Source organism: Strix uralensis, chromosome 6 (genome assembly GCF_047716275.1).
Source record: "Strix uralensis isolate ZFMK-TIS-50842 chromosome 6, bStrUra1, whole genome shotgun sequence".
NCBI lineage: Eukaryota > Metazoa > Chordata > Aves > Strigiformes > Strigidae > Strix > Strix uralensis.
Window position 1 is genome coordinate 42962659 of NC_133977.1, and position 21000 is coordinate 42983658.

The 21000-nt window shown below is 42.4% G+C and overlaps 1 protein-coding gene across 2 annotated transcripts in view; it reads left to right on the plus strand.

The window, feature by feature from the left end:
* Nucleotides 1-1076: 1076 nt before the first annotated feature.
* The window catches only part of EPC2 (enhancer of polycomb homolog 2), a 50612-nt gene continuing 30688 nt past the window's right edge, over nt 1077-21000 (plus strand). The window contains exons 1-2 of one of the 2 annotated variants that reach the window (XM_074873828.1): nt 1077-1494; nt 19649-19808. In XM_074873828.1, coding sequence (XP_074729929.1) covers nt 1342-1494; nt 19649-19808 — 313 coding nt within the window. In that variant the 5' untranslated portion in view covers nt 1077-1341. The remainder of the gene's footprint in view (nt 1495-19648; nt 19809-21000) is intronic. The other variant, XM_074873830.1, reaches the window with a different exon arrangement.

The following is a 21000-nucleotide window of genomic DNA, read 5'->3' on the forward strand; positions in this document are numbered from 1 at the left end:
AGCAGCTGGCCTGATCTCAGGGTGCGTGAAAATAATATGGAAGTGATGACGTATTTGAAGTACTGAAGGTCCTTGACGATGGGCTTTGCAGACTAAAGTCAATACTTTGCCCCGACGTGGGAAGCTCTGGATCAGGAGCGGACTGGCTTTGTCCCCATGGAGAACTTGGGATTAGTTTTTCCAAGTGGAAGGCCTTGTTCCTGCTTAGCGTTGCATTGCATCCTTTGAAAGCGGGACGAACCGAGGAGCAGCGAGGCACTTCGACAGCAGAACAGCATCAAGGAGCACACACCACATGGCCGTCCCCAGGTAACTCCAGACCTTCGGGCAGGTCTTGAATACAAACTCCTGTGCGTGAGAAGCACCTAATTTTGGGTACGCGGAACTTCGAGCCCTCTTTGAGGCTCAGTCTGTGCAGAGAGCACTACAGGACATCGCTCTCAATGAAAAAAAAAAAAAAAAAGAAAAATTGAGGAAGTAGGAGTTTGTTTCTTAAGTGTTGGTTTGTAACAATAACTAAATTCTCCGGACGGTTGTTTTTATTGGTAAAACGTTTTAATCCTGAAACGCGAGCCATCAGCCCGCGCCGTGCGCTGAGGAGAGGAGCCCAGGGCCGGGGTTCGGGCTCCAGCCGCGGAGGAAGGCGCCCGCTCTTCCCGCCTCCCTCGCTGTCACCACACAGGCCTCCCGCCACCGGCACGGGGCGACACTCGGTGTCCGTTCTCGGCTCCGGGGCGGCCGGGGACGGCGGGAGGCATCGCTCTCCACAGCGGCCACAGCCGCAAGCTCCTCCCGCCTCGCCCTCCCCGGTGCTCCGCCCGCAGCGGCGGGGCGGGGGGGGGGGGGGTGGTGTGGAAGCGGCAGAAGGGGACAGCGAGTCCCCCCCTCCTCGGCCCATCCCGTCCCGCCTCAGCGGGCACCGGCCCGTCCCGCCTCAGCGGCCGCGGCCGCGTCCCCGCCACCCCCCTCAGCCTCCCGCCCTCGGCTGCGCGCGCACCGCGGCTGCCCCTCTCCCTCCTCCCTCCTCCCTCCCGGCCTCCCCCCCCACCCCCCCCCCCCCCGAGCTCTCGCGTTGGCTGTCGGGATCGTTGGCCGCTTTGGTTAATGTCCGCCATGTTTGCCATGGCGCAGGGAGCGGATCGAGCGAGCCCGGCGCGGATCTAGGGCTGCGGGGCGTGCGCTGTGAGCTACGGGCGGCCCCGCGGAGAGCTGTTCCGGGGCGGCGGGACCCTCCATGGTGGTGCGGGCCGGGTGCGGGAGCGGCTGGGAGGCGGCGGCGAGGCCGCACTGAAGGCCCCCCCCGCCCGCCCGGCCCCGGGGTGTTATTGTGAGGGGGAGACAATGAGCAAACTCTCCTTCCGAGCCCGGGCGCTAGACGCCGCCAAACCGCTGCCCATCTACCGCGGCAAGGACATGCCCGACCTCAACGACTGCGTCTCCATCAACCGGGCTGTGCCGCAGATGCCCACGGGGATGGAGAAAGAGGAGGAATCGGTAAGGGAGCCGCGCAGGGGGGGCACCATTGTTTATCAGACACCCCCCTCCCCTCACGGGAAATAGGCCATTGGCATTCACCAAGCGCACTACGCACGCTCCCCACCGCAGCGCTGCACGGTTCTTATGGGGCCCTGCGCAAAGAGCGCAGCGTAAACTGCTGTCCGACGCCGTAAGCGGGCCCTGCTCCGCCATCTTCTTTGCGTCCCGACTCGCGAGTGTTTTGATTAGTGGCGGGGGGGGGGGGGTGGTGGGAGGCCTTTACGCTAGCGTAAGAAGGAGGGAAGGCGCAAGATGCATCTCTGAATGAGCAAGCGAGCGCTGCAGCCGCAGTTGGCGTAGCGCGCCGCCGCTTCCCTTGTGCGCGGGCAGCGGGAGCGGAGCGGCGGGGCGGCGGCGGCGGCCCGGAGCGCCCGCCCGGCCCCAGCGGCCTTGCGGCGGCCCTGCGGAGCGGGCAGCGGGAACGGGCCGCCCTGCTTTTCGCCTCCCTGCTTCTCGCTTCCCGTTGTGGCAGAGTGCCCCGGCCGCGCTTTGCCGGGCGCGTCGCGGCGCTGGGGCCGCCCGTAGTGACAAGCGGCGTTTCGCCTTGGCTGTCCCCGCTGAAGGCGGAGGAGCGCGGCGGGCTGCGTCCCCGTGTGCGCTCGCAGGGCTGGAGGGGGACAGCGAGCAGCTTGTAGGGCTCCTTCCCGGCTGCAGATGCTGTGGGTGAAATTCTCGGTAGTTGTGGCGAGCGCGCGTCCGTCTCGGACTTTTTCAAGAGATGTTTTGCGCTTGCAGGGTGCGCTTCAAATGTCAGAAGCATCAGCTGGACGCTTTGCACCGAGTGTTCGGCTTTTAAGCGTTTACATGATTTCTGAATAAACCAGCAAGTGTTTAGATATGCGATGCTTGTTGTTCTTGTAGTGTTACGCGGGGGGAGGAAAAAAAGCTTTTCTCCACTTAAGTTTTTGGGTTTTTTGACGAGCAGTAGGACAGCACCGCTTTGAAGATGCTTGCCCGCAGTTCTGGTATCATTTGAACAGACTGATTTGTCTTACTGATCTTTAACCATCGACTTTTATGCTCCTTGAGTTGTATAAGGCTTAGATACAGGCTGTCGCCTAATGTGTCTGTACTTGTATGTAGAGCCGATAGTAAATGCACCCTCAAGAATTTCTTCAATGAAACCGTGTCCCCGCCTCAGCCAAACCTCTATGCGTGTGGATTGGCTTTTCGGAGGTTACAGCTGTCAAAGGAGGCTCCATGCCTTTCTGATTGGTTTTTCTCACTTGACTGTTGATATTAAAAGGAATCCTCTGTCTCACCGTTGCGATTTTTTTTTTTCCTTTTTTTTTTTTTTTTTGCTATTTCTCCCATTGTTTTACAATGTGCAATACAAAACTTCTAGTACTTCCCAAAGAGTAATTTTCTGCTAGTCTCTGGGAGCATATTTAGAAGGGACAAGAGCATGCTGCTAACGAAGCAATCTTGGAGACTAATCTGGTTTTCTCACTCTTTAAAGTCTACCTTGCAGTGCTGTGTTTGCTTTCAATGTTTATAAAATATAGCTTGTTTTTCAAAATGATTGTATTTTGACAGATCATGTTTTAAATAAACTTGTTAATGGAAAATTGCTGTATGAGCTCCAGCAAACAAGCTTGTGGATTGCTTAAATGATTGTGAAGAAGATAAGATTTATACTTCAATAAAACCGCTTTAGTGTTGTACTGAAGTGTTGCTTTTCTGTAAGAATGAGGTTTATTTTCTCTGCACTGAAATGTGGCTGTGTTTGATGTATTACATAATAGTCTCAAAATGAAACGGTCATTGAAGCAATATATAAGCATAGTGCTAGATACACCAGCCAGACAAGATTACAAAGTGTCCTATTAATAGGTTGTTTAGATTATTGCCCTGTAGTGGCAGTTTCATTCATGGGGTAGTCCTTTTCCCAGCAGTGCGCAAATAATTCTTTAATGTAAATTTTGGCGGTAGTGATATGTAAAGCCCTTCTAGGAGAGGCTGTTGTGGATGACAGTAGTTAAATATTTGAGAAATAATTAAACAGCTTTTATTCATAGCAAATATTGTGATCGACTTGATGTCTTTTGAAAGGGACTTTTGGGGGGGAGAGGGAGGTCCATATATTAATTTCTGACATCTCAATTACTTGCATGTCTCAAGGCCTTTTTTTAGCCCAGACTTTTGCCAGGGGCGCGTCTTGTGAAAGGTGTTTGAACCATCAGGGTGCTGAGGATTTACGTTCGCTGTACAGAGACACAAAGCTCATGTTACTCTGGCCGCAGTACACTGCTTTCCTTGCTGTGCCGCCCTGTGTGAAGCCTTGGAGAAATCAGAAAGGTCTTGTAGTACAGTGTGTCATGGGGTCAGATACCGTCTTCCAAGACTGACTTTCACTGAAAATAACGATGTATTTACAGTTCTGCAAGATTTAAAATGGTTAAGATTGACTGACTGCCTGACCGGTTCTTTACAGCCTACTCTTGCTAATACAGGCATATGATTTGCTTTATTCATGATTGATATTTTGTAGATACAAAAATCAGATTTTGGTCCATTTGTTTTTAATGTGGGGTGGTTTTTTCTGTTTTGTTTTGGTTTTTTTTAATTAGTGCTATTGTTTGGAGCATAGAAAGGCTTAAAGCTGGGTGTAGGAGGCTTAATGATTGTCAGTCATTTCTACTACTATTACTGAAGTTATTTGGGCTGTGTATTAAAATGTCCATGCTGTCACTGTAGTCCCAGACCAGGCGACAATACACACTACCCGTCATCCGCCTACAAACAGGCATTCTGCCCAGTTTGTCAGTATGAGCATCTTTCTTTGACTTTTCTTTTGATTTGATCTTGATGAATATTCTGGAACTATTTCTATTGAAGTATCTTAGAGATTTATATCCCACTTACAGCATTTTACAAATCAGCAGCTCATTTCTCTCACTTCGGGTTTCCAGCTGTGAAAGAATTAGGCTTCTGGTCTGTAGCATGTTTATGTTAGCAAGTGTTTATAATTTACCCTAAATTAAACCTGAGGAAGAAAATTGTGTGGGTTTGTTTTTTGGTTTTGAACTTGTGAGAGAGATTACTATTAAGCAAAAGCAGGAAGATGTCCTTTTGTGAGCTTCAGAAACTGAGCAGGAACATTTTGTATTGTTTTTTTCTGATGAGTAAGAGTTGTATTTCATAATGCTAATCAATTGTTTTGGCTAGAAGGGGGAAAAGTTGCAGAATAGATAAGCCCTGGTTTTGTTTCTTATCGCATAACTATGTGTTTTTTATTTGAATACGTATTACTGGAGATTGCTGAGTTGCACATTGTGGGGGGAAAAAATCATGCTTAATAAAGAGGCATGCTCAGGCTGAAGGCTTTCAGAAGTAAATTTGCTTGAGTTGTTAGGAAGCTAAAAGCACAGTGGTAATTGATGATGCCTAGATTGTCTGGTCAAAGCTATCTGAACATTCATCTTAAAATTCTTGTTTGAACATACATTCATTTACAGCTAAGTTTGACATCACGTGACAAGGCTAAGGTTATAGAGGAAAAAGTGCATGAATAGCAAGTTAAGGACATAGTTTAACATTATTAAAATGCTGACAGAGTATGAGTGAGAAGTGACTTTCATTCTCAGTCCTTGAGTGATCACCTTGGCATGATCTGTCACTGTTAAATGTAATGTTCAATTTTGAATATTTTGACAGGCTGGAAGTAGTTAACTTGAGAAATTTTTTTTGCTTTCTCTTCTGTTCATACTCTCTCTGTCCTTAGCTCATTCAGCTTCTATTGTAACGCTGGAAACTTGGAAGTGTTCAGTGTCTGGCTTTCAAGGCATCCTGGAGCTAGTGATGCTTCTGAAGCAGCGTATTAATTGTCCGCTTAAAGCAGGAAGCATTAACTTTGTGCAAGTCGTAATTTTTTGTTTGGATATTTTTGCTGATATGGTGTAACATAATATTTTTGCTGATACAATCAACTGGAAGAGTTCAATCAGGATGACTTCGAAATACATACATACACACAGAGGTATCATTAATTTTATGGCAATGCTTACTTGCCTTTTTTTTTTTTAAAGTTTGTTACGACCTAGTCCTCCATGCACATATTCTTATGTCTAAACATATTTTTTTTTTTTTTGTGATTTCTGTTTATAAGATAAAATAATAGTCACTTAGTCTTTTGGAGAGGCTTCATCCTACATGAGTGAGCATAAACACATTGGTGTTGGTTGGGATGCTCTGCTTATGCCCTTTTTGTCTATTGTTGAAATAGTATGTGTTTTACAGATTATGCATTTTGCATTAACTTACAATATAATTTTTTTTATGAGGAAATTAATGGAGTTGTTCACCTTTTACAACTAATTGTCAACATAGAGGCAAATAGTCTTGTTTGATACCCATTGGACGCACTGGAGTTGTGCTGAGTGCTTCCGTGCTACCAGCTTGCTTTCTGCAATGAAATCAGGGTTTGGAGTTCAGTGCTCGAGTCTTCCCTCTCCACTCCAGACACACTTTCACTTCTTTATTGGGAAGCATAAGTCTCTTAAAGCTGATTTTTGTATATGGAAATTTTACAGATAGTTGCTTTCATAGCATGAATTGATTTTTTTTTTTTAATCCTAATTTAGCAATAGTCATTTATACTAAATTATAATTGTTAACCAATAGGTGCCTTAAAACAATTAGCTTAAATTTTGTGACGACAGTATTTTCTTTTAGAGAGAGATGAAGTTCTGTTGTTAGTTTTACTGTCGACATCCATGACTTCTAGGAAGGTGCAGTGAATAAAGGAATGTGGTGAAGTATTACAGACTCGCACAGAAAGGGTGATGTTGGAGGGGACCCTGGAGGTCATCTTGGGCAACCCCCTGCTCAAGCAGGATCACCTGGAGCCTGTTGCCCAGAACTGTGTCCAAATGGCTTTTGAATATCTCCAAGGTGAGAGGTATCCCATCTGTGAGGACTTACTTAAACTGTTGGTCAGATGTACCTACGTGTTACTGTCTGATGCACTCAGGTGGAGGTTTAAAACCAGAAATGTACATAAATGACTCCCTGTGGACAGTTCAAATAGAACTTGAGATTTGTATGTCAGATGTGCATTCATAACCCGTGGTTGAACCCTCGAAGTTGCTTACAAATGAGGGGCTTTGTAGAACAAAGAAGAAGCCAGGACACCAGTGTGTAAAACAGAAGGTCAGCAGAGGATAACTGGTTCAAACCATGCAAATATTCTTTAAAACAAAAATCCCTCAAAAAGACTTTGTGAAAGGCTAGGTAAGAAGCTCAAAAGATCGTACTTCTATGCAAAACTGAGTGAAATCAAGACAAGTAGACTTTCCTTAGGAAAGAAACAGGCTTTGTTTGATTAGAATCAACTGGCTTATGGGTTGGAGAAACGTCACTCCTGGCAGAAGTTTATTTCTCAGTTTGAGTTCAGTGCCTGTATTTATTTACTTATTTTGGATATGTGTGGAGACTGCTGGGATTACTGAAGTATGGTTGCTAGTAGGTAGCATGATGCTGTGTTGTAATCTTTATTCATGGAATTTTAAAGTTCAGTTCTGTTTGTAAGACCTCTTCCCCTGCCTTCAGGTCCTGTGTTTTTCTCCCTCCCTTTGAGACCCATGGCATCACACGGTGACGTTCCTCACAAGTGCACATTTCAACATTTCACCACCATTAGTTCAGTTTTCAGCTGTGATCCTCTACCCTTCCCTTGCTTTCACGTGCAAAATACTTTCGTGGCTAACAGAAGCTTCCTTTCGGCTGCCGCTGGTACTTAATGTCCCATTTGGTAATGGTGTATCAGACTCCACACTAAGTAGGTTGGATTGTGTCAGCTTGATACTCCAGCGGGGATGAAAATGTTGGTGAATGTGGACCCCATCTAAATGCTGGAGTAGCTGAGCACAGTTAGCTGGTGAGTTGTTAAACTGAGTAGCTTTGGTTTTAATTTGTTCTGGCTGTATTTATGTGAAGTTAAACAATGCAAAGATTTGCTTTTAAGCCTCGCTCTCGGGATCAGTTTATTAGGGCTTATCACATTAACACCAATCAACTAACCTGTAACAACTGCTTGTGAGTATAGGCTTAGCCTGTGACAAATGTCAAGTAATTTATCTTGGAGTGTGCTTTTAAGATACAGCTGAGCCAGAGTAACTGTGGCCTGCAGCTGGTAGGGATGGTCTGCTCTTCTGAGGCCCATCTGACTCGGTAGTGGGAGGTGAAAGGCCACCATGAGGAAGCTGAGCATCCTGTACTTCCATGAGAAGTGGCATTTGGGAATGGAGAAGCGAGAGATTACTATGCTTTGCCTGTCATCCTGAGGTTAGATGGGTTCAGCCATATCTTAAAACCACACTCTTAATTTAGATAAAGTTGCATTTTTGCTGCAGGCTAGAGTCCTATGCATGGGGTCAGTTAACACCAAATCTGTCCTAACTTGTTTGGGTGCCTGAGTCCCTAGTCGAGAACAATGGTATCTACATGGACGTTAATTGGGAGTCACACCTCAATTCATTATGCAGGAACTTTCCCTTATGGGTAGGTTTCCTCAGCATGAGGTGTAATTTCATGACGAAAGCTTAGGAGAACACTTTGAAATCTGCCTCGCTGTGGCTCAGCTGTGGCTCAGCTCTGGAACGTCTCAAACATAGGTAGCAATTTTTCCTTTTCCTTCAATTTAAGAAAACCTCGGAAAGAAATACCTCGGGCAGCTTCAGTTGTGCTTTGAATTACATGGTGCCAGATTTCATATTGCTCCTGCTTGGCAAAATTGAGCAGTAGTCAGCTTTGTATGATTTCTGTGTTGATTGAGATCAGTTGAGATGTCCCATTTGAATAATTTAGATCAACAGACACTACACCTGCTTATATTAATACTGGTTTTAATTATTTTTCATAAGAAAGATCGTTTTGATTGGTGCCAGGCATTCAAAAGTTTTTGTAATTTGTTTTGTCAACAAAATTAATAAACTATGCCTTGTTTATACTTAGTCGAGTGTTAGCATATTTATCATTCTAACTGTCCAACTTTTTAAAAGGTGACACATTTAATAGTTATGTAAACAAAATTACAGTTAAACCTTAGGTGTCCCAAAAACCATTGGTGGTGAAGATTAATTGTGGAACTGAAATTTCTGTAACAAGTAGAGAACTGATTTACTGTGTATGAAAAAGAGTAAGAAGTAGAGATATTACGGATATTACTTTTAGTTTCATAAAATTTAGACTGTCATAATTTTGTATCTAGTGTTGACTAGTTCTGAGTTAAAGAAATGAAGTGTTTTGGAATATAGTAATTTAAAATTTAGATTTAATCCGTTTTACAAATTTCAACTTGTTAATATATAATAATCACCGTACAGCGAGACTGAAGGTGTTGGGTTAAAATACTGTCCCTGTTCATAACAGAAGTTCTCTAGATAATAAGGGAGCAAAAGTTTGCAGAAAAACTGAGTTCTTCTTTTTTGTAATTTACTTTGGTGCAATTCTAGTTGTGATTAATATGTTTATACTGATAAAATGCCTAATCCTTTAAGGTAAAATGAGAGATTACTACACCTGATTCTCATTGTTTTTTTTAAAAAAAACCTTATTTCTTCAGAAATAAGCCAACAAGGAAATGCCCGGAGTAAGAATTTCAGACTTTGTTACGTACAGATATGCCTTTGGTCTGTTGTTATTCTAAAGGCATGCTTTGGAATGGGAAGAGTAAGTGAGCTGATACCAGGGTTGTATCCTTTCAAGTAAGTTACTTGGCAAAGAGCAGTGCTGTTCCCTGTCGGTAAATGTGCGAGCACTCAACTGGGTTGCTTTTGTCTAACAGAGTTATTTCTCTGGTCTCTGAAGTTTGGGCTCAACACTTCACCCATACGTCTACTTCAGTACCATTTTTCTCTGTAGGGTATTTTCACATGTCATCTTTATATGTCATCTTCAAGTGCAAGAAGTCAGGGCTTACCCAGCTTGCCTTGTGACGCTGTTCTCCAGTTTGTTAGATGTCATTTTTCCATCAGTTTTGCGTATCAGTAAACTACCATCTCATGATGTCCCCTGTGACATACAAAGTAGTTCATGTACATATCAATTCTTAGCCAGCATATTTATAAATGCTTCTTCTCCCCTTTTCCCTATTTGTCTTCTGTTGTTTCCATTTTAATATATAATTCGGTTTTCTTAGCTTTCTGCCTTTTTTATGTCTGCAACTCACACTGTTTATCTGTTTGACCAGTTTGAGATGCATAACAACTATTTCTACTTTGAAGCATCCTGGTAATGTCTGATTCCCCTGTGCTAAACCTCGATATAAACAGAAGACTGTATGTCTTGCAGTGGTATCCAGTGGCTAGATAAGTAGGATAGAGAGACACTGTTATTAAAGAAAGTTGAAAAATAATAATATATGTTTCTTGAGTTAAAGTGGAATTTTGTAGTTCATTTTTAATAACTTTGATTCCTACCAATTACTCTGTGTGTACTTGTTTTTTAATAGCTTTTTAAAAACTGTTTTCTCAGTTGTCCTAACTTCAGAACCAATCTCTGATATCTCTCTTTTGTTATTATGTGAAGGATTTCTGTTTGGTTCATCAGGTCTTCAGCATGCCAGATTTTATCACTTCAGTAAAATAAAAATTCCCTGATATTGTGTACCTCAGTTAAATAAAAATGCCTAAGAAGAACTTTGGATCTCAACTCCTGGAAAGAAGATGTTACACACAGGTCAGAAGGTTAAATGGGTAGTGCAGTAAGAGAGGGAGAGGTATTGTAAGCAACTTGTTCTTGAATGTAGAAGTTATACCTGAAACTTTCCAGGAAATTGCATTGCTGATGAAGATGAAATTAATGAGCTCATTTGGCGTCTAAACTCTTGGTAAGGTAACTTCAGTGCTAAGGCAGTAAGTTCTACTTTGACCACAGAAACTTATTTTTAATGCTTGTCTTTCATTTGAGCTGCTATACATGTTCACGCCTTTTCATCTTTGACTGTTGTAACCAGCCTTTAGGCTTCTGATAGGCACTAACAAAATGAAACCCCACTTAACTTGTGTGGTGCGAGCGAGAACTGATGTTCTGAAAAAACAGGTCTTTAATATTAAGGTAACACACTTTCTTTGCTAACAAAGTGGGCCCCTCACTCCAAAAAGGCCATTGAATGACTCGAGCGTGTCCAGAGAAGGGCAACGGAGCTGGTGCAGGGTCTGGAGCACAGGTCTGATGGGGAGCGGCTGAGGGAACTGGGGGGGTTTAGTCTGGAGAAGAGGAGGCTGAGGGGAGACCTCATGGCCCTCTACAACTCCCTGACAGGAGGGTGCAGAGAAGGGGAATGAGTCTCTTGAACCAAGGAACAAGTGCCAGGACAAGAGGGAATGGCCTCAAGCTGCACCAGGGCAGGGTCAGACTGGCTCTTAGAAAGTATTTCTTTGCAGAAGGGGTTGTTGGGCGTTGGAATGGGCTGCCCAGGGCAGGGGGGGAGTCCCCATCCCTGGAGGGGTTGAAGAGTCGGGTTGACCCAGCGCTGAGGGATCTGGTGGAGTTGGGAACGGTCAGTGTGAGGTTCATGGTTGGACTGGAGGATCTTCAAGGACTTTTTCCAATCTAGATGATTCTGTGAAATAGCACAGAGCAAGTAGCCTCAAGACATTTTAGCCACATCGGGCTCTTGAGCAGCTTCAAGTGAGGTTTCTGTGCTGGGACCAGCAGCAGCGTGTGTTGTTGTGAAGATGCTATGTAGTAGAAATCTCTAATTGTGGGATGGAGTGAGGCGGCAGCTGCTGCTGTGCTGCCTTTCCCAGCTCCCTGTGGCCTCCCAGCAGGGAGGCAGAGCCCATGGGGAGATGTTACAGCTTCTGTTGGAGAATTTCCACAGCCTTCCTTCCTGGTGACTTCTCCTCCCCTCTTCTGCAGGGAGCATGGTTGTGTCACTCGTGGTCACAGGAAGGTTTTGATGTGTGGAGCCAGGAATCAAACGGAGTTCAGATTCTGTGTATAACATTGTATTTACTAAAGGGGAAAACGGGTTGTTGTGGAATCTCACCTTTTAAAATACATTGTGGGGTTAATTACATGAAAAAATAAGAGAGAATATGTATATATGTAGGTGTATACCTTTCCATCCCCGTTTGTCTGACTTGGGACAATCAAGTTATGTTAATTGAAGCAGACTCTAAAGAAAATAAAAAGGAATTCCTTGGATGCAATTTGTTAAAAATCTCTTTGATGTAAGGTCGCATTTGTTAGGTGGTGAATGATACACATGTATCCCAAGGAGCTAGAGGAAGACTGCATTCTATGTCTTTTGACTAGACCTGAGAGTATTTGTAACAATTTTCTCTTAAGATCACGCAGACACATCTTGAGGAGAAAAAAGGTCCTGACATATCTCATAAAGTACCATATTCAGCCTTTCCAAAATGAATTTTTAATAAATCAATTTAATTCGTTGTTACAACAATAATTCTATTTTTAATAATTCATTTATAGTCACGTTTTGGCAGACTGGAAACTTGTATAATTAAATGTAGCTTTAAAACATAGTGCTCTAGTTTGTGGGGGTTTTTTGACATTTCATAAACAGTGACAGCTGTGTCAATGATACGTTCATAAATAGCGAACAATCGTTATTTATAGGAATGAGAGATTGCTCATGTTCTCATACATTACTGCTATCCCACTCAGTAGGGTAATATTAGGGATGTCTCACAGTTGTTTCATGTCCATTATTACATAGGATGATCGAAATTGTATCGCTTGCTTTTTCTGCATTAAACTAATTTATAGAATTTTTTAAATTTTTTTTTATGGTGCTGCAAGGTTAGCTAAAGAAACACAAAAATTATTTTCTGGTCATCCCACTTCTCCCATACATCCATCAGTGTCTCCTGGGCTAATTTCCACTCTTAATTCCAAGCTTGCCTGTGATTGCTTTATAGTGCTTAAACTGGCTTTAGTCAGGCTGCCAGAGAGGAAATGAAGGAATTTTTTGGCATTGTTTTTGGTCCAAGCTGGATTTTTCTTCATTTAGATACACAGCTCCTGTGTAGACCTATCTATCTGGACACAAAGTGTCATTTGAGGATGTTGGGCTCGGTTAGGTGTTGTTGGTGGCTCTTCTGTTGTATTGTTTCAGTATTCTTGAGATAACATTCAGGTGATTTGTCTGTAATCAGAGGATTTGTAGGTAAAGTATTCACAGAATGGCTTTTCTTTGGTTTTCAGATAGCACTAGCAGTGCTTTTTGAAATTACAATTAATAACTGGAAAAGGGAAGAAAGCAACAGACAAGTGTTTTTGCTTTTGTTTTTGGGTTTTTTTCTGTTGACATATTAGCTCACTCCTGAAATAATAGAATGACTTTGGAGTAGCTAAATAATAATCTTACCTATTCCAGGGACTTCTGTGAATGTTTAGGATGGAGTAGTACAGTTTGATTCACTTTGCCGCTGCCTCCTTCACTGAGTCATCTGTAACAGCAGCCAAGCATTAGTGCTTTTTTTTTTTTTTTGCCTGTAGTCATAATTTGGCAGTATGGAACACAAGTGTGTGGCAAGTGGATCTTATGATTATTTAAAAAAAAAGAAAAAAAAGGGTGGGGGTATCATACTGGAAAAACATGATACAGCCAAAAGCGAAACTGAGAAGTGGTTCCACAAGCCCTTTCCACTTGTAGGGAGGGCCTGACACCGTATCTTGTGCTGCTGCTTGTGGGTTTTCTTGAGCTTCCTTCCCCAGAGTGTCAGAAACCGGAATCCCAGGAGTGTCAGTCCTATAAAGCAGCTTTGGTTTGAAGAATTTTTGTTTGCCCAGGTCTCTGCATTATTTCATAACTAATATAACCTTTCAAGGGGACACCATGTAGCAAGAGGAAACAGATCTGATTACTGAATAGACTAATTCACCATTAGATCAGTAGAAAAAAAACTATTATCAACTTTGCTAATTCACTGAAACACTTGCTTTTCAAAATAAATTAAAGGTGAAGGAATGAGCTTCTCCTAAGATACTCATTGCTGTCTCAAGGGTGAAAATTAGTGTGGTGCACAGACAGATTTTTCTCCTCTATATATGACTTGTTATTTCAGTTAACTGTTTTCCATTCCTGGGCAGAGGGAGGGGAAAGAAAGGTCAGGTCTGTAGGTATATTACCTTTTTTCCTACACCCCCCACCCTCCCAACCTTTCAGCTGCTTAGATCTGCTTTCAGTTATGATAATGTTAAGGCAAGAAGTCAATCATACTTCAGGTAATGGCCATAATTTTTATACTAAATTGTCATGTCCAGGAATCTCTTTTAAAAACAACAAAAAAAAGCTTTTCCAGTGAGCTTCTGACGGCTCAAGAAGAGGTTCATCCTGTTGGTGTTATGGAGAGAAATGAATCCTTCTTGACAGCAAATGTCAAGCTCTTTCTGCCTGAGGAGGATAAACCTTCATTGGCTCGTTTTTTTTCTTTTCTGGCAGTTAAGGATTGAAGGGGTTAACCACAGAGGAAAACAAAAGATGGTGCTTGAGTTTACACTTTTGTCTTGTGTGTGTGTGTGCAGAGAGGGAGCAGATAGCACTGTGGCTTTAGAACAGGGGAGAGGCTTTTGATCAGAGTAGCTTTTGAGCTTTGTGACACTTTTTTCTGTAGATGTTGTCAACAGGTATTCTGTGGTTGAGACTTTGCAAGATGAGTCTGCACATTTTGGATTAAAATTACACTTTTTGTTTCTGAATCTCCGTATTAAATATAAAAGTGTTGATTCATTTGTATTTCCTAATTCAAATATAATGTTAAGCAAATAGAATCTCTAGGCTTTAGTATGTTTTTCTTGTTTTCTTTGCTTCAATTCTGTTCTTGATTGTAGGTACATTGGGAGGCTGACTCTAGGTTGGCCTAGAAATAGCTTCTTTTGAGTAGGTAAAGGTGTTAATAAATTCACTTTTCTCTTCCATAGTACTTAATGGAGTGCTATGGAGTTAAAGCCATCCATCTTGTTAAGAGGGTTGATTTTTAACAGCGAAGCCATGGTATGTTATGTTTTGTTTCCCCTAAGTCTTGGTAAATCTGTCAAGATACTCCTTTCATTAAAGTCTACAGCGATGCAAATATCTGATGTAAATTGTCACCTGAAGCTCTGTTGTGAAAGGACTGGCAAAGAGGAAATTCTTTTCTTAGACAGTGTCACAGTAAACTGTAATATGTTTCATTACTTTCTACCTCACAGGGTAAATGTAGATATTGGTAAGTGAAGAAAAGTGGTAAAAGAACCTTTTAAGGAGTTGTAGCATCGCTTGTATGGTACAGTTTTAAGGAATGAGGAACGGAACAGATACATTTAGTCCTAACGGTTCATCTTCTAGGGTGTCTTGTATCCAATCTGGAATTGCTGATTGCAGTTTCATAATTAAGACAGATCAGTTTTTCAGTGTGAAGATGGTATTCATCCAGAGGCATCTTCAACTATGCTTACCCAAAAAACTAGCACATTTGTTTAAAGTATGATGAACTCTGTTTCAGAGAGAGTACTATGGGAGCTGGCAACAGGGAACTCAAAGGATAATTTAGAAACCAAACTGGTCTGTAGGATCCAAGTGCTCCGTTTTGCAGAAGCAGAATAGAAGGGAGTATAATGGTAAAAATATTTCTGATGGGTAAAAATAATGTTCATTATTGATAACTGTTTCCCTTAAAGCTTAACAAAAATAATCTTTAGGAGAATATTACCTGTTGACTTATTACTATTGTTGAACTTTTTTTTTCTAGTGAAGAAACTCCCAGATAGGAACTTTAGAAAGAAGATGAAACCTGTGGTATTTCAGGGGTGAAAGGACGTAGCAGTGATGGTACCTTGCTCTGCTTTGGACCGTGAGCCTAGTTCTGAACGTGTGCAAGGCTAAGTATTTTCAGGTGCCAGTGTCACAGGATTTTTTTGGTTTTCCCCTTTGAGAAAAAATTAAAGCAAGGATTGCAGTGTCTTAGTACGGGTTCAGAGGCGTGATTTCAAGTCTCCTGGACTAAAGCAGATAGTTGTTCTCTCACCCTGTCGTGGATGGAGGTCGAGTCATTTGGATTTGGCGCTTCAAAGGTGGTGGTGTGAGAGTGGTAGGTGCCGCGTGCTCTTCTGTGCCGCTCCACACGGAGTGAGCGGGTTCGTGCTGGCAGGACAGGCTGCTTACACCAGGGAAAATGTACGGGATTATGTAAAACCAGTGACTTGAGCACTTTGCGGTAAACTGTTGTCAGTACGGTTATTGTACAGTGAAGGCAACTGCATGGCTGAAGTGCATCTAGAGAGATGAATCTTTCACTTGGAGAACAATTTTGTTTTAATGTGTAAATATGCTAAAGCAGCAGTATTACGTATACTAAACATTTAGATATTTCAAAGCCTGTTATGCTGTTAGCTGAAGAGATAGTCCAATATAAGCTGTATTTGTTTGAAATCTTTTAGTCGTACTAGTGAGAGAGGTTTGTATGTGCTTTTTAAGGAATTAGTGGGTAATAACTCTTTGACAGGTATTCCTTTTTATTCCCATGGCAGCATGTTCTGTTTGCTGTCATCGCTGTTTCCTCTAATGTTTGGTTATTTTGTATGAGAGCTTTTTATCTCCCCTACTTCAGAACGAAGTACAAGTTAAATATGGTATGTGTCTTTCAAAACTGTAAGGAAAGGTGAAAAATAGACAAAAAGTTGTATTGGCATACCATTTACTAAATATATCTTTTAAAATGCTTTTTCAGGTTTAATAAAGCCGTTTAATTAGACCAGCTCTTCAGAGTTTGTTTAAACAGAACTGTTTCAGAAGTTAAAATTTATATTTTCATTCATGCTCAGCAGATTTTTTTTTTTCTCCCTAATTTTAAAAATTACATAGTTTATCTGTCTCTTTTGAAGCTCTGCTGCTTGAGCGACAGTAATACAGTTAAGACTTCTCTGTCTGAAAGCTGTGTTATGCTTGAAGGCTTTATATAGTAAAGTGAGTACTAACACCTATTGTCAGATTTTCCTTGGGAATTCTTTGTACGCTCACTAGCAGTGTTACAAAACCTGAGAATCTGAATTACTCATCTGCACTGTTTAATGGGCTACGGAGCCAAAAGGTATTCTGCATTTTGGTTGCTGTATGTCCTTCTTCACTACTTTTTCTGAACGTTAAACCTTATTTACCCATTCATTACTGAGACTACTGTGGACTAGAGTGGCTTCTCTACAAGTTATTTAATCCTGTTGTAGAAGAGTGTCTGGGTTTGGTTTATTTTGGGGGTGTGGTGGGGATCTATAAATTGGTCAGCTTCAGTTGGTTGGCTGTGTAAGGAACAAAATTTGTCAGTGATCCTCCATGAGGAGGAGTGGTTGGCTTGCCAGCAGAAACTTGAGGACTGGCTGTGCTGAAATGTTGTGAAGTTGAGTTAGAAGTGCACAACTTCTGTACCTGGAGCAGAATAATAACGCTGTGCATCGATGTGGGCAGGGAACTGCCTGGCTGGTGAGCAGCACTGATGGAAAGGATGGACCAGGCCGTGGGCCGGCAACGTGTACACGCCATGTGACTGTGGCATGCTGTAGAATGGGCTATGTTGGGAGGAATGTGCCTACTGGATGGGGAGGTTATGGTGCTCCTCCACTTGCCAGTGGTGAGGCTGTTCTTGGAGCGCTCTACCCTGTTACATCGCTTTCCCCTAATTTCTCAAAGATGCTGAGAAACTCTACGGTAATCTGTCAGATTATCTGGGCTGCCAGAATGGCTCAAAGTTTAGACCCTAGCTACTCTGAAGAGAGGGTGAGGGAACTGCTCTTGTTACTTCTGGTGAAAGAGGGTTGGTACATCACTGAAACAGGTTACTCGGGGGGCTGTGGAAACTGGAGGTGTTCGAGACTTGAAAAAGTCATGGCTGACCTACCTAGTGTTGGAGCTAATCATCTTCAAGTGGGAGTTGGACAGATAACCTCCACAAGTCCTTCCTAAGAGCGTTCCTGTAGTACTGCTGTGTGCTGTGTTGTTAACTGTTAGGAGACAACTCTAGGGACATCAGTTGAAAGCAACGCAGTAATGAAACAAATTTTATTGTAGTTGAATTACATACTCAGCTCTGTGAAGCTCTTCAAGACACCTTTTAATGGTGGAGTGACAGATTTACTCAGTATGTAGTAACTCAAGCAGATCACACCAGATATTTGATTGCATGCTTGTCTTAATTCTAATAGCATTCACTCGGGAACCTGATAGTTTGATTTAATGTTGCTTCGTCTGCTACAGGAGATTCCCAAAGCTGCTCTTCCAGTCACTGATTTGTTACATTCTAATTTTGCAGAAATTGCATTATTTGCGTTTCTGCAAGATCTTAATATTTAAGAGGGTATAATTTATTAAATGTTATTTACATGTTTTTATAAGATTTGCTTTCATTCACTACTCTTTTTTTAAAATAATGTTCTGTAGAATTAAAGAGGAAGCACTCCTGTTCTTAGGAGGATTTACCAAGTGTGGAGCACAGAATGGCTGTGTGCAAGGCTGCCATGTCTGCCAGTCTGCACCGCAGTTGAGTTACAGAAATGCTGGCTGTTTCTCCTCATTGTGGTGTCGATGCCTGAGGCAGGATGGTCACAGGTGTTAATTTTGGGGAGGGCTACCCCAGAAAACCAAAGGAGGAGCTAGAGTAGCAAAGTCTTATTTTTTCCTGTTCAACAAATACTGTTTCCAGCAGTCAGGGGTGTGGGAATGGCTAGAGGATAACCTGAAGCTCCAGGAATTGGCAAGGCAAGGTTGCATAGATCTGTGACAGAGCTGAACTTCAGTTTCAAGTTGATACTCTGCTGTGTCATCCTCTCTCCCCTCAAATCTTGGAAGCTGGACACAGGAACGCTGCAGTGGGGGAGAGGTAAACTTTTGGGATCCTGGTTCCATTAGAGACTGGTAGTTAGTCTACTAGGAGACTGCATTGTGTTTGGTTTATATTCAACTTACGTGGATGGAGAACTTGTGACTTAAGTTTCCTCTGTAAATAGCTGTGGTAGTTCAGATCTCATCCTGATGAAGACTAGCAGTCTTCCTCTTTATGGGACACACAGAAGGCAGCATGTGCCAACCTGGCCATTTGGAGTCATAGCATCAGACATTTTTGTAACAGTTTAAATGAGTAGCCGGCACTGGAGGGTCTGGAGCATACACCTGCACTGTACAGCTGCCAGCCTCTGGCTCACCGAGGGAGACAGTGAGAGGGGTAGCGTTCAGAATCCCCCCATCACCTGACATCCTGCCAGACAGGCTCCTCTTGTTGCTGGTCGCTTCGTGTCGGGTGTTCTGCATCAGAATACTGCGTTTGTACTGGTTGTCTTTGCCAAAGTTTAACACGAGTATTCATGAAAAATCTTTGGGAGAAAAGCCACAGGTTCCTGCTAACTTGCAGCAGTAGATGAGCTTCACCGAGTTAATGAATAAAATTGTGGGAAAAAATCTTTATAAATTAATATACATGTTGTGATCTGTGTTTTACCTGAAATGATTCTGTAGCAACTGACTCCTGTCCTGGAAGAATAAAATGAAGCGATACCTGTTCAGGGAGTCTGTGCTTTTCAGGTGCTGTTCTGTGAGGTCTACTCTTTCTGTTGCTTTTAACTAGCTGAACTTCTAAGGAAAACAAGCCAGTAAGAATTTCTGGGTAGACGGAAATGATGAAATTACCTATTCCTTTGATTTGAATCTCTTGCTTATACAACTTTAAAGGACTCGCTATGCATCTGGTAACTGATCTTGTGTAAGTTTTCTCTGTGACAGGTTTTGATGAGTTTGGCTTATACCAGCCTTAATTTTGTACTAAGGTTATTTTGTGTAGTTCGAATGTTCGACTTTTTCTCAGTCTGGTAGAAGGCGTGTGCTATTGTCTGAACCAAGGGTTCTTTTCATCTGTTTGTAGTCCTGCCTTACATTCACTGGAGCTCTAAGATTCCTCTCAGTTAGGAATCCCACTGTGTACTGAATGATGGAGAGCACATCTCCTGTCTCCAGCCTGGAACCAACTATCCTGCTGTCCTCTAAAATACACTAAAGCCTCAACTCTTTTATCTGGGTCTCCTGTAGAACACCAGGAGAACAGTAGGAGAAAAGGATGACTGTATGCACTTCTATATACTGATACCTAAATAAACAAACTCTTAAATTTTCCTCTTGCAGGAACATCATTTGCAACGGGCTATCTCAGCACAACAAGTTTTCAGAGAAAAGAAAGAGAGCATGGTTATCCCAGTCCCTGAAGCGGAGAGCAATGTCAACTATTACAATCGTTTGTATAAAGGAGAGTTTAAGCAACCAAAGCAGTTCATTCACATTCAACGTAAGTTAACTAATGTTGGTTTTGTTGTTCCTCCACCCCCGCCCTTTAAATTAAATAATCTTCAAACAATCTTGAGGACAAAGTTGCTACAATATTCAGAAAGTGGGAGGACTCAAAAATCCAAGGGAGGTTTACATATGTAAATTCCAGTATCTCTTTTCAAGTTCTGGAATAATTTAAGGTTGAAGGTAGATGTGAGGTTTTTCCTGCTGTATTTGTGTATGGGCTCAGTGCTGATGCCATATGTCCATGTACAGTAGCTGGCCAGCCTTATCCTGTCTGTTGGCCATCCAGTATTGCTGATCAGTACTTTTTTTCCTAATTCTGAGACGGGATAACTGAGCTAGGCTAGCTGCTGCCTAGTTGCTTATACTAATGCAGGGAGTGAAAGAGGGCTTGTCTTGCCCGCTGAGTGAGTCTGGAATGTCCATTGACTCAAAAGTCCTGTATAAATGGAGATCAATAGAATAGAAGAGTTTTTGCAATGAAATCGGCCTTCATTCTACTGATTGTAGTAAGAGTTCTTGAAGGTTCCGTTTCAACTGTGCTAACAGTGGAGTTCAAACTATTTGCTGTAGCATGGATGTGTTTTGGACTATGGGTAATAGATATTTTTCTGTGTTTTGCTAAAACTGTAGTGTTCCCTTTCTGTAGGGAACTCTGAGCTAAAAGGGAGTATTCTTTTGCATGAATTTAGCTTCCTGTGTCTTAAAAGATCTAATTAATTTGAAGTTGTAGTTAATTACAGTGGTCTCTGGATTTATTCTGACACCTTTTTTGGTTGATGTCCTGTTGACAAGTGACACACACTCATAGTTCAGTTGTTCCTTCACGCTAATCGTGTTTGTTCTTTGCAGTGTATGGTTCTAGGGGGTTATTTTGTGACTTGGACTTCTCCCAGGAGTTACCCTTATAGCAAAACCTTTGATTCAATCATGGCAGCAGCTTGTCAGTCCTTATGGTAAAGCACAAATTCAGTCCTGGGTCTCTGAGAGAAAACCCTTCTCAGCACTGGCTCGTGTTTTTGGTTCTTAGTTGTATTGGAAAGACTGTTGACAGATTTGTGCTAAAGCACCTTGAACAGGAATGTGGTCCTCAGCTGTTAAGTTTTGAGGTTTGTGCAGACGGTATTAATCTTACTGAACTTCATCTTGCCAGGCAGAGTGTGTTGATAATCTGTTTCTCACACACT